We start from the raw sequence: 13689 nt of genomic DNA, 5'->3' as shown, positions 1-13689 counted from the left end.
GTCATCATGTTAGCAGATAGCAAATGGGGATTTGGTTATAGACAGTCTAATTATAAAGTCTAAAATTCATTTCATGAATTGAATAGGGATATAAATATGGGTGGGTAGCTAACAGAAAGTGAACACAAAATTCAATATGCTCTCTACAAATGCCTCAGTGAATTCAAACTTGGTATTCTTAAGGACTTATCAAATTTATACAGAACTTAAGTTAGATTTTATTTGTATGTTTTGGATAAAAAGAAAAGCAAGGATAAACTAAGTAATGATTTAAGTAGTTCTAAAACACAAAGCAGTGAATTTTGAGATCTGAAATAGTATAATTTAAATGCTTACTCTAATTGAAGAAGGAAAAATTTATCTTATACATCAAGCAATGTTAAATATTGTCAAAATGTTAACACAAAATAAATATATGTGTTAACAATAAACCTAGATATGTGGTATACTCAAAACATGTTCACTGACATTTGAATGATAACATATATTTGAATATATCCTTGAGATCCTTGGGATTAAATTAAACCATTGGTCACAGATATCTTAAGAAAAAAATATATATTTATAGCCACTATTCCAAATAAATGTCAAGAAAATTATTGGTCATTTCTTAATAAAATACAAAATTTACAACCTCTTTTTAAGGCTTCAGAACTTAGGAAGCTGCAAATTTAAATGCGAACAGTCAAATAATTAAAAGCTGGCAACCCTTTTTTACATATTTATTATCTTATTTAGCTATCTGAATACTACAACATGTGTATAATCTATATAATAAATACTGCATGAAGAATGTAACCATACTGAATTCATTACATATTCTCTTAGCAGTAAAGTTAATCAATGTCAGTGTAAGTGCTATTTTTTTTTTGCTTTTAAATATATTTACTTACTTTCTAGACTAATATTATTATATTGCAGAAATCAGTAACAAGAACCTACTTTCCTATTTAATCCATTAATCTGAAACATAATTAAATAAAATATAAAATTAATACTTTTAATAATATTATCAAAGTAATTCCTCCAAGTAATGCTGCATATGAGCAATAACATATCTAATGTTTAATGTGAACTACAGGCTTTCCAGGACGAAGTACCTTCCGAATGTAAAAGCAAGAAAAAAAAAAAAGAAACAAATTATCATAAAACACGGATTGCAACCCTCCTTGTCCTTTGGAAGAAAAAAAAATCTTTAGAAAAATTATATTTGTTAGAAGTCAGTTGGGGAAAAATGTCTGAGCAGTTTTATATTTTATCATGAACTGTTTTACACAAGTAGAATTCTAAATTTTAGAGAACAAGGACATGTATCGAAAGAAGACATTTAGCAATACACTTATGTAGTAGGATAAATGTCACAGAATTTTCATTACTCATGAACATCATCAATAGGTAAACACTTTAAAACTGCTTAATAGTATTTAAAATCCAGCTTTTGGTCTCAAGATATATCTACTTATATTCGTGTTATGAAATTTGATAGGTAAGAACCATTAAATACCATGGGGGCACTTTTCTATCTTATCCTTAGGTTCTAGCCTAAAATTTTATACCTAAATTTTCCACACTTAAGCATTTATGGCAACATAAAATGAAGCCATATGTAAGTTTCTTGTCTGTCATAGCTGTTACATTTGTGTCATAAAATCCATGTGAGCCTGTTGATCCTTTATATTAATTTTCACTACTGAAAAATTTTAAAGGAGAAAAAAATGTAATAAAGGTAACACCAACTGTTGAATCTCTGAAAGTAGTATAAGATTTAACTGTGGCTAAAGAAGATAAACTACCACAAGTTTGATTTCATTTTACTATATTGGTAATTTAAAAGAAAGATTATGATATAATCTGACACTAACAGTGTCAGTGTATATGACAAATTACATTAGTAACATCAAGAAAGGCCAACAAACATACATTCAATATAACTCTTTATTATATTTTTAATGCCATGGTTCTTCCATACAGAAAACAGAAACCATCTTTTCAATAAGTTGTAGTTCTTTTCCTCTTAATCTAAGGTTAGCTTAAGAAAGGCTTAGTTTATAGAATGTTATAAAATTAGTTTTCCATTTGCACAATGCAATTTAATTACCCATTAAGTCTCAAAATGTGGGCTACAATGTATGACTGTGGGGCAAAAAAAAGAAAGTAAGTCATCATTTTATATGACTTACTTGCAAAGTAAAAAACTATTATGTAACAGCAAAAGTTTCCTTTTTTGGAAAATTTGGTAGGTAAATATTAGAACAATGTATTTTCATTCATTTTTCATTTTCTATTTGTATGATCTTAAAAAAGTAAAAATTAAATAAACACTGTCAAGTCATATCAATATTTCTAACATGAAGAAAAATGGTTATCACCGGGTGTTCCATTTGAAACTGCTAATCTTTTGAACTCAAAATTGTTCCCATGTTTTAAATTGCAATTTGGGAAAGCTTACTTTGGATGGTGGCAACATAAATAAAGAAATACAGAAGACATTAAGAATAAAAATATATTTTGATAAATAAGAAAAATAGCCCTATTTTTTCTGATTTCAAATGCAGATTTCTTTTTTCCTTAAAAATGTGATAAAAATCTCAAGAGAATATCTGGTTAACTAAACCATACAAAAAAAAATGCTGTAAACATCAGTTGGAATTAGGGCTTACTATAATCTACTATATATAAATGGCAAATAATTAAAAACATTCATTTACTAGAAATAAAGTAGTCATAAATGGGAAGGCATTTCTTCCTTACTTTGGTTTTAACAAGGCAAAGTTGTTTGAGCCTTTACTTCTAAATTCAGTTACATCTAAAAAATGAAGTGTTAGTAACATGTTATTTAAGATTACTCTAGTTTTAACAAAATATAATATTTTTAAAAAAATGAAAATAAATGGATCTGCTTTAATAAATTTTACTCATTCTAAATGAAATTTTATTCTTCTTAGCAGGTGACAGCTGAGATTTCAACAGTGGAACAATCCTCAGAATCACTTTCAGATTAGATCTATAAGTAAAAACAACATAAGATCCATGAAATAATTCCTATAGCATTCTACTATTTTTAAGACCATTTTAAGGTTATCTAGACAATCACTATGGCACATATTCTGTATACCAGGTTTTTCCTTAGTCCTGTCTGTTGCCAGTATACTTTTTGTCTTTTTTACATTGTTAAATGCCACACAAAATATCTTTAATAAAGTTTGACATTTCTTTATTCTTTTATTTTGAAAGTTGGCATAGAAATGGAAAAGCACAATTCTTTTCAAAATGGAACTATGTCTAAACCAAATTCTCTCCCCCCCCCCGTTTAAGATCTATTTTAATTACAGAAGTTAACACTACAACAGATGTAAATCTTTCTAGAAAAATGACTCTACAAGTAGTAAGATTCCCAGGTTAAAAAATAAAAAGAGAAAGAAATTTACAAATTTCAAAACAGTAAATTCCTTTAAAAATCATTACCTTTACCATCTGTTTCCCTATCAGCAGTTCCAAAGGAAGGCCCTTATTACAAACTCATAAAAAGACTTTGTTGTTTGCAATTTGGGGATTAAACCTGGCATCTATATAATGAGCTATACTCCTAGCCTGTTTGTTTTGATATAAGACTATGGCTAAATTGGCCAGCATGGCTTGGAACTTGCAATCTCTACCTCAAGTCTCTTGGCTTATAAGGCTTTTTTTTTCATGAAGAAATATTAACCCTGCTTGGACCCTAAGTTTATCATCAGTGTTTTCATGCATAACTTCCCAAAGTCTAGACAATTTAACTACCTTGTTTCTGCCTACTATTTAATAAACTCATGGCCAAATCTCCAAACATACCTGAATTAGAAAGTTCCTTAATTTTCTAAAAAGTTGCTAAATCTCACTGGCAGTCAAATTATTCAAGTCTGCCCTAAATCAAAAGTATAGGTTTTTTGCCATATTAAATATATACTAATATTGTTTTAGTTATAAGAATCCTTTGGCATAGAGTCCCCAAAGAAAGATATATAAGGAAATGTTACAATAACTGTTTCTCATCCTCCCCCACCCACCTCACCCGCCCTATTTTTGGGTACACTTAAAGATTTACACATTAGTGTTTGCTTAAAAACACACAATATAAATATAAAAATGTTTATACAGATACATACTCTCATTTTAATTCATGGTACAATTAATCTAACTGCTTTGGAAATGCATCAAAACAAAGTGGGGATGTTGGATGGATAGAAGAATGAGTGTGGTTAAGTATAGAGAAATGTCAACTATAGAATCTGGGTGGCGAGTTTATAGATATTATAAATGGGGATGAATGTCAGGACTACTCAAGCTCAACTTTTTCCAAAGATTGGCCTTTGCAGTTTTTAAAATGTCTGGTAATTATGTTGTACAAACTTTCAAAACAATTACTCCAGGTACTCTAAAATTTCACCTTAATGCCCCAAATTCATTACTTCTCATAGTTATTTGTATACTCAGGTAGTTTCTGAACTACATTTACATTATAGGAATACTTTTTAAAAAGAGCCTGACTGAAGTGTAAGCCATATTACTAAATCACTATTCCATTTATTTAAAAAAAAAAATACTTTCCCTCACACACACACTAAAAAAAAGAGGACAAATTTTACTTAGATATAATAAAAACAGTAAGGTATGTGACTCACTACTTTATTACTAGGAAAAACAATGCCCTTCCCCCAAATAATCACACTCTAACTTCAAATGAAGGATTTTACTAACAGTGCTGACAAATTAAATAATAAAATTCCACTATATGTTCTGGCAATAGGCTTTTATTTTAACAAGACTTTTAAAGTCTGTTGTAATTTCAGTGCTGCATTAAGTCTTTTAACAAATTAGTATTTTATTTATGAAATGCCATGTTTTCAAAACTACTGCAATTCATAATAATTATTTATTTTCATAACTTTCAACATGTTATGATTTTGGAATACTTCTGCCCAAATTAATACTAATTTTAAAGAAAGACGTATTCTAAAGGATTGATAAAGCTTTCCAAAGAAAATACAATTGAACTACGTTATTTCTGCCTATTATTTAATAAACTCATGGTCAAGTCCCCAAACACACCTGAATTTAAGTATTCAATATTCTTGGCTAAATGAAAATATTTAGAAAAAACAAGGTAATTAAATAACACAATTCATCAATAAAATGAAGAAATCTATAAAATCATCTACTTACATCATCAATATCTTCATCATCATCTCCAATATCATCAAACTGAATTTCATCATCATCTCCAGGACCAAAAGTATCTGTTTCGTTAATTTTAGCTAAAGATAACCAATGAACTCATTATATAATCAAAACAATATTTAAGCAAGCTACTTACTAAAGAAAAGGCCTGATATAAATACTGAACTACAGGAGAAGACTTAAAATTATAAAAAGAAGTTTTAAAATATATTCCAATTCAACTGATATTTCTTTACTAAAAATTATTAAACTTCTAGCAGCTGTCCTATAAACAGCAAATTAACAATAAAATTCCCCAGATGTTCACTCATTACAAAATAATTACAACAAACAGAATATGGGCTACATTTTTCTTTCGTTCAAAACAGTTTTTAGAAAAGTAGGCAGACTCCAATTACTCTAACTCAATAGCTAAACACTTTCAATGTATGCTTCAAATGGTTTGATGTAGTTGTACCACTGCAGTGTTTCTAAGTCTTTTGGGTATACAGCAGCTCCAACTCACAATAGCTAAGCTATGGAAACAACCTAGATATTCTTCAGCAGATGAATAGATAAAGAAAATGTGGTATATGTACATAATGGAAAAAGCCATAAATCATTATGAAATAATGGCATTTGCTAGTAAGTGGATGGAACTGGAAATTATCATGATAAGTGAAATAAGCCAATTTCCAAAAAACCCAAAGGCTAAATGTTCTCTCTGGTTTATGGATACTAACCCAAACAGGGGAGGGTGGAGAGGTAAATAATAAAAATCCATTGAATTAGACAAAGGGAAACAAAGGGAAGGGAGTGGGAAACGGAATAGGAAAGACAGTAGAATTAATCAAAGATAACTTTCCCAGCCTTGTATTTGAATATATAATAAGGGTAATTCCGAATTATGTACAATCACATGTACAATCACAAAAGTGGGATCCTAAGTAGAATAAGTTGTATTCTCTGTACATATAATTTGCCAAAATACATTCCGTTGTCTTGTATAATTAAAAAGAATTAAAACAACAACAACAAATGATTTGAGCACAGGCTAACACCATCCTCATGGCATCTTTAAAGTCCTCCTTGGATCAGAACAACTATTTCAACATCTTTAAAAAGGATGTACCAAATCACAGAGACTTGGGCTAATCATGCTTATTTCTAAGAAGTAAAGCAAAAAAGAAGCTGCTAGTCAGATTCCTAGATAATTCAGCACTCCTTAAAAAGCTAATAATTAATCAGGATCTCCATGCTTCTGTAAAAAACCTTAGTATTCTTATGATAAAACTGCAGTGGAATAAAAAGGCATGTAGCTACCAAGTAAAGCATGTAGACATATAAATTAGTGCATTTTCTCTTTACTAGTAATATGTTATGGGTAACTTCAGACTTTTCAAGTTATTTTTTTTCCTGTGAAAATATTTTATTTCTTTCAAAAAGGAAATAAATACTTTTGTTCTAAATACCCTAAGTAACAATTCTAATAATAAAATATTTGTTTTCTAAAACTTAAAAGCTACTATTATAATTGCTGCCTTCATTTATACAAAAATTGCCAGTCTCTTGAAAATTGTTAAAACAAAGCAAAACAGAAAGAACAGGAAAAGGTTAGAAATATGGAATGAAGTTATGATATTACATACAACTATATTGGTGAATTTCACCTTACAAATATCTAGAACACACCAACTCAAAAACAAATAATAGAAGAAAGATCAGTAGAGGAAGAGTAATAGGAATGGAGAAGAAGGAAAGAAGAAGCATTAGGAACTGAAGTGAATGAAGCAAATTATATTCCACATAATGCACTAATTAAAAACAAAAATAAAAGCCTCCATAATCCAATAAAAAGAAAGATAGATCTGTATAACAGGAAAACATGAGGAGGGAGAAGAAGAGGGAAAGAATAAGCACTAGGACCTGATTTGGAGCAAATTATAGCCAATGCTTTTATCATTTTGTCAAGATGAACAAATGTAGTACACACTAAACAAAAAACATAAAAATCTAACAAATGTATTCCTTGACAGCTATACATCCAAAGGTTGGAAAATTCTTTATCAAAAGAACAAGAGATGTATATAGACATAAAATGGTATGAACATATTTTATATGCAAACAAAAATATGAAAAATTGTGCTCTACATGTGAAATAAGAATTGTACATTCCACTGTCATGTATTTAAAAAATAAAATTAATTTAAAAAAAACATGAGAGACTTCTTATTTTTCCTAAAATATTGATAAAGTACAGACAGGCATACTTACTAATTTTGTTAGGTTTACATACACTTACACACAATAATGTGTAAAACAAACAAATCTACCAAAATTATTTTACCTAAACACCAATAAATGACTGAGAATACAACAATATAGACATTACCATGCTCTGGAAGTTCTCCATATGCCTTCAGACTTCTAGCTTCATCTGCATTGTACTTTAAAATTACATCAGCTTTATTATCCTTAGAATTAAACAAGTCACTTTTAAAACTGGTTACAGCAAAATATCATCAGTTGTTTTCAAATTATACATAAATTACTTTCAAATAACATTAAGAAAAAAATCATTAAGAATTTTGTTAAAAATTCTCTGCTTTTCTTCTACACACTACACTCATACCCACTCTTCCTGCATCCCTCCCAAAAAATTTTGGGTTAAACTAAAGAAAAAAGGTTCCATACATTCCAAAACATACACACCAATTTCATCCTCATAAAAGCAGAACAGGCAAACTCAGTATTTTTAAATAATCTTCTGATTAGAAGTAAAAAAAAGAAAAAAATTGCAACATACATATTTTAGGTCAAATATAGCAATCAAAACTGCAAATAATATGACCAAAGAAAAGAATACCAGCATAAAACTGCCTCCAAGTTTAAAGTTTTTTTCCTCCTCACTTTCTTCTTCACCATTTTAAAACATAACTATTTTCTCCCTATACTCTGATTCATATCTTAATGACTAAAGAATCAACTAAAGTGCACTGGACCTTTCTTGTGTCCTGTTCATTCCTAGATTATGAAAAAGTTTATGATTAATTGTCAGTCGGGAGCAGCAGCACATGCCTGTAATTCGAGCAGCTCAGGAGGCACTGAGGCAGGAAGACTGTGAGTTCAAAGCCACCCTCAGCAACTTAGGGAGACCCTGTATCTAAATAAAATACAATAAAGGTTTGGGATGTAGCTCAGTGGCTAATTGCTTCTGAGTTCAATCCCTGGTACAAAAAAATAAAAATAAAAATAATAATAAAAATATTAATTGTCAGGCAAATACAAAGTAGAAAATCGGAGACTGGCTGGGACAGAATCCAAAAGCCTCTGAAAAATATTCTTTTAGATTTACAGGTCTGTGATGACTTGGTGGTCACCACTACACAAGTTAAGTGCTCACAACTTACATTCCAGAATAGGTCATTTTTCCATATTAACAAACTATTCTAGGCATCCACCTGCTTGAGGAGGAGATAACATTCCCAAAAAGTTCTACATAAACATTTTCTCCATAGTACCAGACAAAGCAGTGACAGATGTTAACTTCCCATCTTTTAACATTACCCACATGTTGCTAAAAAAACCTTTTTTGAATTCTCTGGTTACTCTGTCTCTCAAACTACTGGCTCTCTCCAGTGGTAGTGGAAATGTTTTTTAAAATGTACTCCTATCAGAATTATTTAATTCTGATAATTAATTTAATTACTTTCTTAAAGAAAACAATAAACCTGGGGGACAGTCCAAAAAATTATATTCTTAACAGCTCCCCTGAGTAAGTGTCTGTAATGCAAACCCCAGAAAACCAGTTTTAAAATGTTCACATGTACCCATTTTGAAGAATATGATCAGTTAGACTGGTAGATGGCAGTAAGTGTATGTTGCTGATTTACAATTTATCTAACAACCATCCAAAGAAAGGCCACTAAAATAATCACAGAGATTCACTGGCAATACAGGAAAAACCAGAATTTTTTAAACTGTAAGATATATATAAATACATTATTTCCATAATTGCTATATTGTATTTGAAATGTACATCTTTGAATAATGAAGGGAAAAAAAAAAAAAAGAAAACACAAAAGAGGCCCACAACAAAAAAAGCAGCAGTCGGTACAAACTCCTTCTAAGAAAGCCCTGAAGTTGTACTTGACAAACAAACTGTTATAAACATGTTTGAAGAAATATGTTTAAGAATAAAATAAATCATGTTTAAAAATATTTAAGGAAATTAAAAGACTAATGTCCTACAAATGATATTTCAAAAAATGCGTAAATTATTTAAAACAATAGTAATTCAGGAGATAAGAAGTTGAATGACTTCAGAATGCCACTTTCAAACAAACTAAAACAGACAAACAAGAGAGAATGAAATACCATAAGTCAACTAGACCTAAGAGACATTTACGAAAACCCCTCCTAATAATATGAAAAGAATATTTCTCAAAGGCTCATGTGTTGAAGGTTTGGTCTCCAATGTAGGAATGTTCAAGGTGAGACTTTTGGATCATTAGGGCTCTACCTTCTTCAATAAATATTTTCTCCATAGTACTAGGCAAGGCAGTGACAGATGATAACTTCCCATCCTTTATCATTACCCACATGTATTGATGGATACATGATTGATGGACTCAAAATTGAAAGGACTACTGGGAGGTGTTAAAAACCATAGGAGGTGGGGCCTAGTTGAAGAGACTATATCCTTTGAAGTAAGCCCTTTGCCTGTATTTTATCCTGGACTCTTAATTTTTTTTTTCTCTGCCTCTTTCTCTCTCCCCTCAGACTGCCATAAGCTGAGCAGCTATCACCCACCAAGCCTTTCTGCTATGGGGTTTCTGCCTCATCACATAAACAAAAAGCTGACTTGCTCTTCCAGACTTCAATTGCAAGAACTATAGATTTCAAAATAAAATGATGAAACTGTGTGTGTTCGCACACACCTGTAGTCCCAGAGCCTGAAGCAGAAGGATCGACTGAGAACAGAAATTCAAAGCCAGACTGGACAACACTGTGAGACTCCTTCCACTCAATTAAAAAAAAAAAATTAAAAAGTAAACACATTAATTAAAAAAGAACACTACCATACTTACACAGTATCATACTTATTTTAGAAAATTTAATTGAAGAATATTCTAGAAATATTTTAGAAAGAAAATGGACAATTGAGCTTCATCAAAAACATCACACCTAGCTATCTTCTTATTTCTCTAGGGAGCAGATAAAACGTCAGCCTGTGTTACTACTATTTCACAGACTGGCCCTTGGGAATCACCATCTGTAAAAACTAGAATATGTAGCAAAAAGCCATCAAATGAATTGGGATATAATGATCCATCCATAGTACTGTTCTACACAAAGAGACTATTTACAACATATTATATTTAAAATAATAATAGAAATTAAAAATTGTGTTGAATCACTTTTCTTATACATGTACCATCAACTTTGGGAATTATTTTGAATTAGAAAAATACTATTGTCTCTTAATAAGTGTAAAAATATTGTAGTCCTTAAGTGTTGATGACAGAATGGTGTCAAGTATGTACTGAAACTGGCTAAAAGTAGAAACAGTATTATATAGGAAATATTAATGATTTATTAAATAACAAGGGCACAGAACAAATTTGTTTTATTTTTATATTTTTGGTACTAGGGATTGATCCCAGGAGAGATTAACCACTGAGCTACATCCCCAACCCTTTTATTTTTTATTTTGAGAGAGAGTCTCTCTAAGTTACTCAGGGCCTTGCTAAGTTGTGGAGGATGGTTTGAACTTGTGATCCTTTAGCCTCAGCCTCCATGTTCACTGGGATTATAGGTGTGGTGCGTCACCCAGCACAGAGTACAAATTTGAATATAATTTTTACCTGATAATCTCGAAGGCCAACCAATATGATGTCTGAGGAATTTATCCAAACCTGTAAAGATAATTTACTGACATTTAAAAAATATAAATAATTTTAAAAGAACCAATTTAAATGAATCATCCCACAAAAAATATTTTATTCACCCACTTTGTAAACTATCAAAAATTAGGGGACCAAAGATTAATGTTAGAGCACTGCCCTAGCATGCACAAGGATCTGGATTCCATCCCAAGTATTATTTTAAAAAAAATGCAAAGGTAAGATAAAACTATAGTACAATACTCTACATGTAGCCTACTAAAATATGAAATTTTATTTCAATTACTTAAGAGCTTAAAACTTCAAAGAAAAGATCATCCATCAAGGGAAATGACTAAACATCAAAAACTATCTTAAAATATTTAGTTATCCAAAATACGAAAGAATTACTATCTACATAAATGTAGCCATTCAGAAATCAATCTACATAAAAATGACCTCCTCTTGTCTGAATGCGTGTCTCTTACATGCATATATTAAAATCCTAACATTCAATATGAAAGTGACAGGAGATGGGAGTCTGGGGGAGTTGTTTAGGTCAGGAGAGCAGAATTCTCATGAATAGTATTAATGCTTTTATTAAATGGGTCCTAGAATGCTTCATGGTTCCATATCAAGACTCAGAAAGTACTATCAATCAGAAAGCAGGCCATCTTTTAAAATCACCATATTTTAAACCACCTCTAAACAAAAATAGTCTTCAGAACTGGAATAAATTACTATTCATAAGTCACCCAGGCTGTAGTATTTTGTTACAGGAGCCTCAAAAGAATAAGCCTTAAAAGTGCCATTAATTTGTTAAAGAATGAATAACAGACCCAAAAATATTTTTTTATAAACAGATTACTGAAATCCCCTAATACAAAATAACAATATCTAATAGTATGAGAAGCATAAAGGCTAATTAGCCATGGCCTTAAAAGATGAATTTTTAATGACTTCTTCTTATAACATGGGGCAATCTCAAATAAATAATTAATCAAATAATTTAAAAACTGTCTTAATGGGCTATGATAAGGAATCTGTTATCTAACATATTCCATATTCAAATTTCCCTAGGACCACTTATGATTATTTCCCCTAATACAAAATCTATTAAGGAACATGATCCATTAATTATCCATTTCTATAGTCTCTTTTAATCTCCATGTTATTTTTCATGGAGTCTAGACCATTTGTTTTATGAATTAGATTTGTCAGATTATTTTCTCCCTTATTATTATATCTACTGTGATATATTATATCTACTGTAGATATCCAGCAGAAATATAATATTAAGTGAAGCAAATGATAAAGATCAAAGATATTCTTATTTAAATGTCATATAAATCACAGCTCGGTTCTATAAATATCTTTTTGAAACTGAATTTGCTTTCATATTAAAATGTTTTTATAATCAACTGAATCTTGAAGTAAATAAATCTACATACTTACCTTTTTTCTCAACTTTCCTCTAATATGGCATAACCTCTTAATACCATCAAAACACATTGCTTCTAATCGTCCATTTCCCAACATTTTGATTACCTGAGCATACTCTGAGGAAGAAAAAAAGATGATATATCATTCAACATTCATTTCAATTTAGTAGTGTAATAGGTAAAATTTAGAATAGACAATAAAACATTATTTGTACTGCTACATTTGAATCAAACTTTATCTTTTTTAATGAATATGGTTTGAATAGTAAAATGTCTACCCTGAAAGCCCTTTTATAAGGTGACACAAATTCTAATTTTATCCCAAGAAATAAAAAAAAAATTATATATATTTAATTGACAATTTCTAAACCTATCCTAGTCATGCTTTTATGTGATAATTTCTTTTAGAGTAATAAAGAACTAATCAAGTAGTTTGCGCCCAAACACAATTGTCCATTCCATGAAGAGTCATCTCTATATTACAAATGTTTTAGTTAATATATTTATTTTGAATAAATCAATTACCTATTGCCTTTATTACTGCTTGTTGTTCTTCTAAATACAAGGTGGCTCATTTCAAAATAGATACTGTCCCATATGGACACAGTCATATTTTTATTCTCCTTTCCCTCAAACTTAGGGAGGAATTAACAGTTTAATTATTAGGAGAAATGAAGAAGAGCAAAATGGAGGCACAAGGACTACTACTCAGGATTATGATTAAGACGGCTTTGGCTTAAAAAAATTAAAACAGAATCAATGCATGGAAGGAAGACTACCTCTAGATAGGGAATAGGGGTGGGAGGGAAAGGGAGGGAGAAGGGGAATAGCAAGGATGGTGGAAGGAGACCCTCATAATCATACAAAATACATATATGAAGATGTGAATTGGTGTCAACATACCTTATATACAAACAGAGATATGATAAATGGTGGTATAATGGTGTATTATATGATAAATGGTGGAATAATGGTGTATTAAGAATTGTACAAAAAAATAACAATAATAAGAGAGCTCATGTGTAATGACATAATTTGGTACGAACATATTTTATATACAGAGTTACAAAAAATTGTGCTGTGAATGGATAATCATAACTGTAATGCATTCCACTATTGTCATGTATGTAAGAAATAATAAAACAAATAAATAAATAAAAGGAGCATAA

General features: G+C 30.3%; 1 protein-coding gene across 1 annotated transcript in view; it reads right to left on the bottom strand.

Annotated features, from left to right (window-relative positions):
- Positions 1 to 1936: 1936 nt before the first annotated feature.
- LOC113176020 (eukaryotic translation initiation factor 1A, X-chromosomal-like) overlaps positions 1937 to 13689 on the bottom strand; it is a 118890-nt gene continuing 107137 nt past the window's right edge. The window contains exons 6-10 of the mRNA XM_026380412.2: positions 12534 to 12637; positions 11061 to 11111; positions 7586 to 7667; positions 5200 to 5291; positions 1937 to 3004 (exon numbers count right to left, since the gene is read on the bottom strand). Coding sequence (XP_026236197.1) covers positions 2999 to 3004; positions 5200 to 5291; positions 7586 to 7667; positions 11061 to 11111; positions 12534 to 12637 — 335 coding nt within the window. The 3' untranslated portion in view covers positions 1937 to 2998. The remainder of the gene's footprint in view (positions 3005 to 5199; positions 5292 to 7585; positions 7668 to 11060; positions 11112 to 12533; positions 12638 to 13689) is intronic.

This window comes from Urocitellus parryii, chromosome Y (assembly GCF_045843805.1).
Source record: "Urocitellus parryii isolate mUroPar1 chromosome Y, mUroPar1.hap1, whole genome shotgun sequence".
NCBI lineage: Eukaryota > Metazoa > Chordata > Mammalia > Rodentia > Sciuridae > Urocitellus > Urocitellus parryii.
Note: the sequence above shows the minus strand (reverse complement) of the source record. Positions and strands in the feature narration are given on the sequence as shown.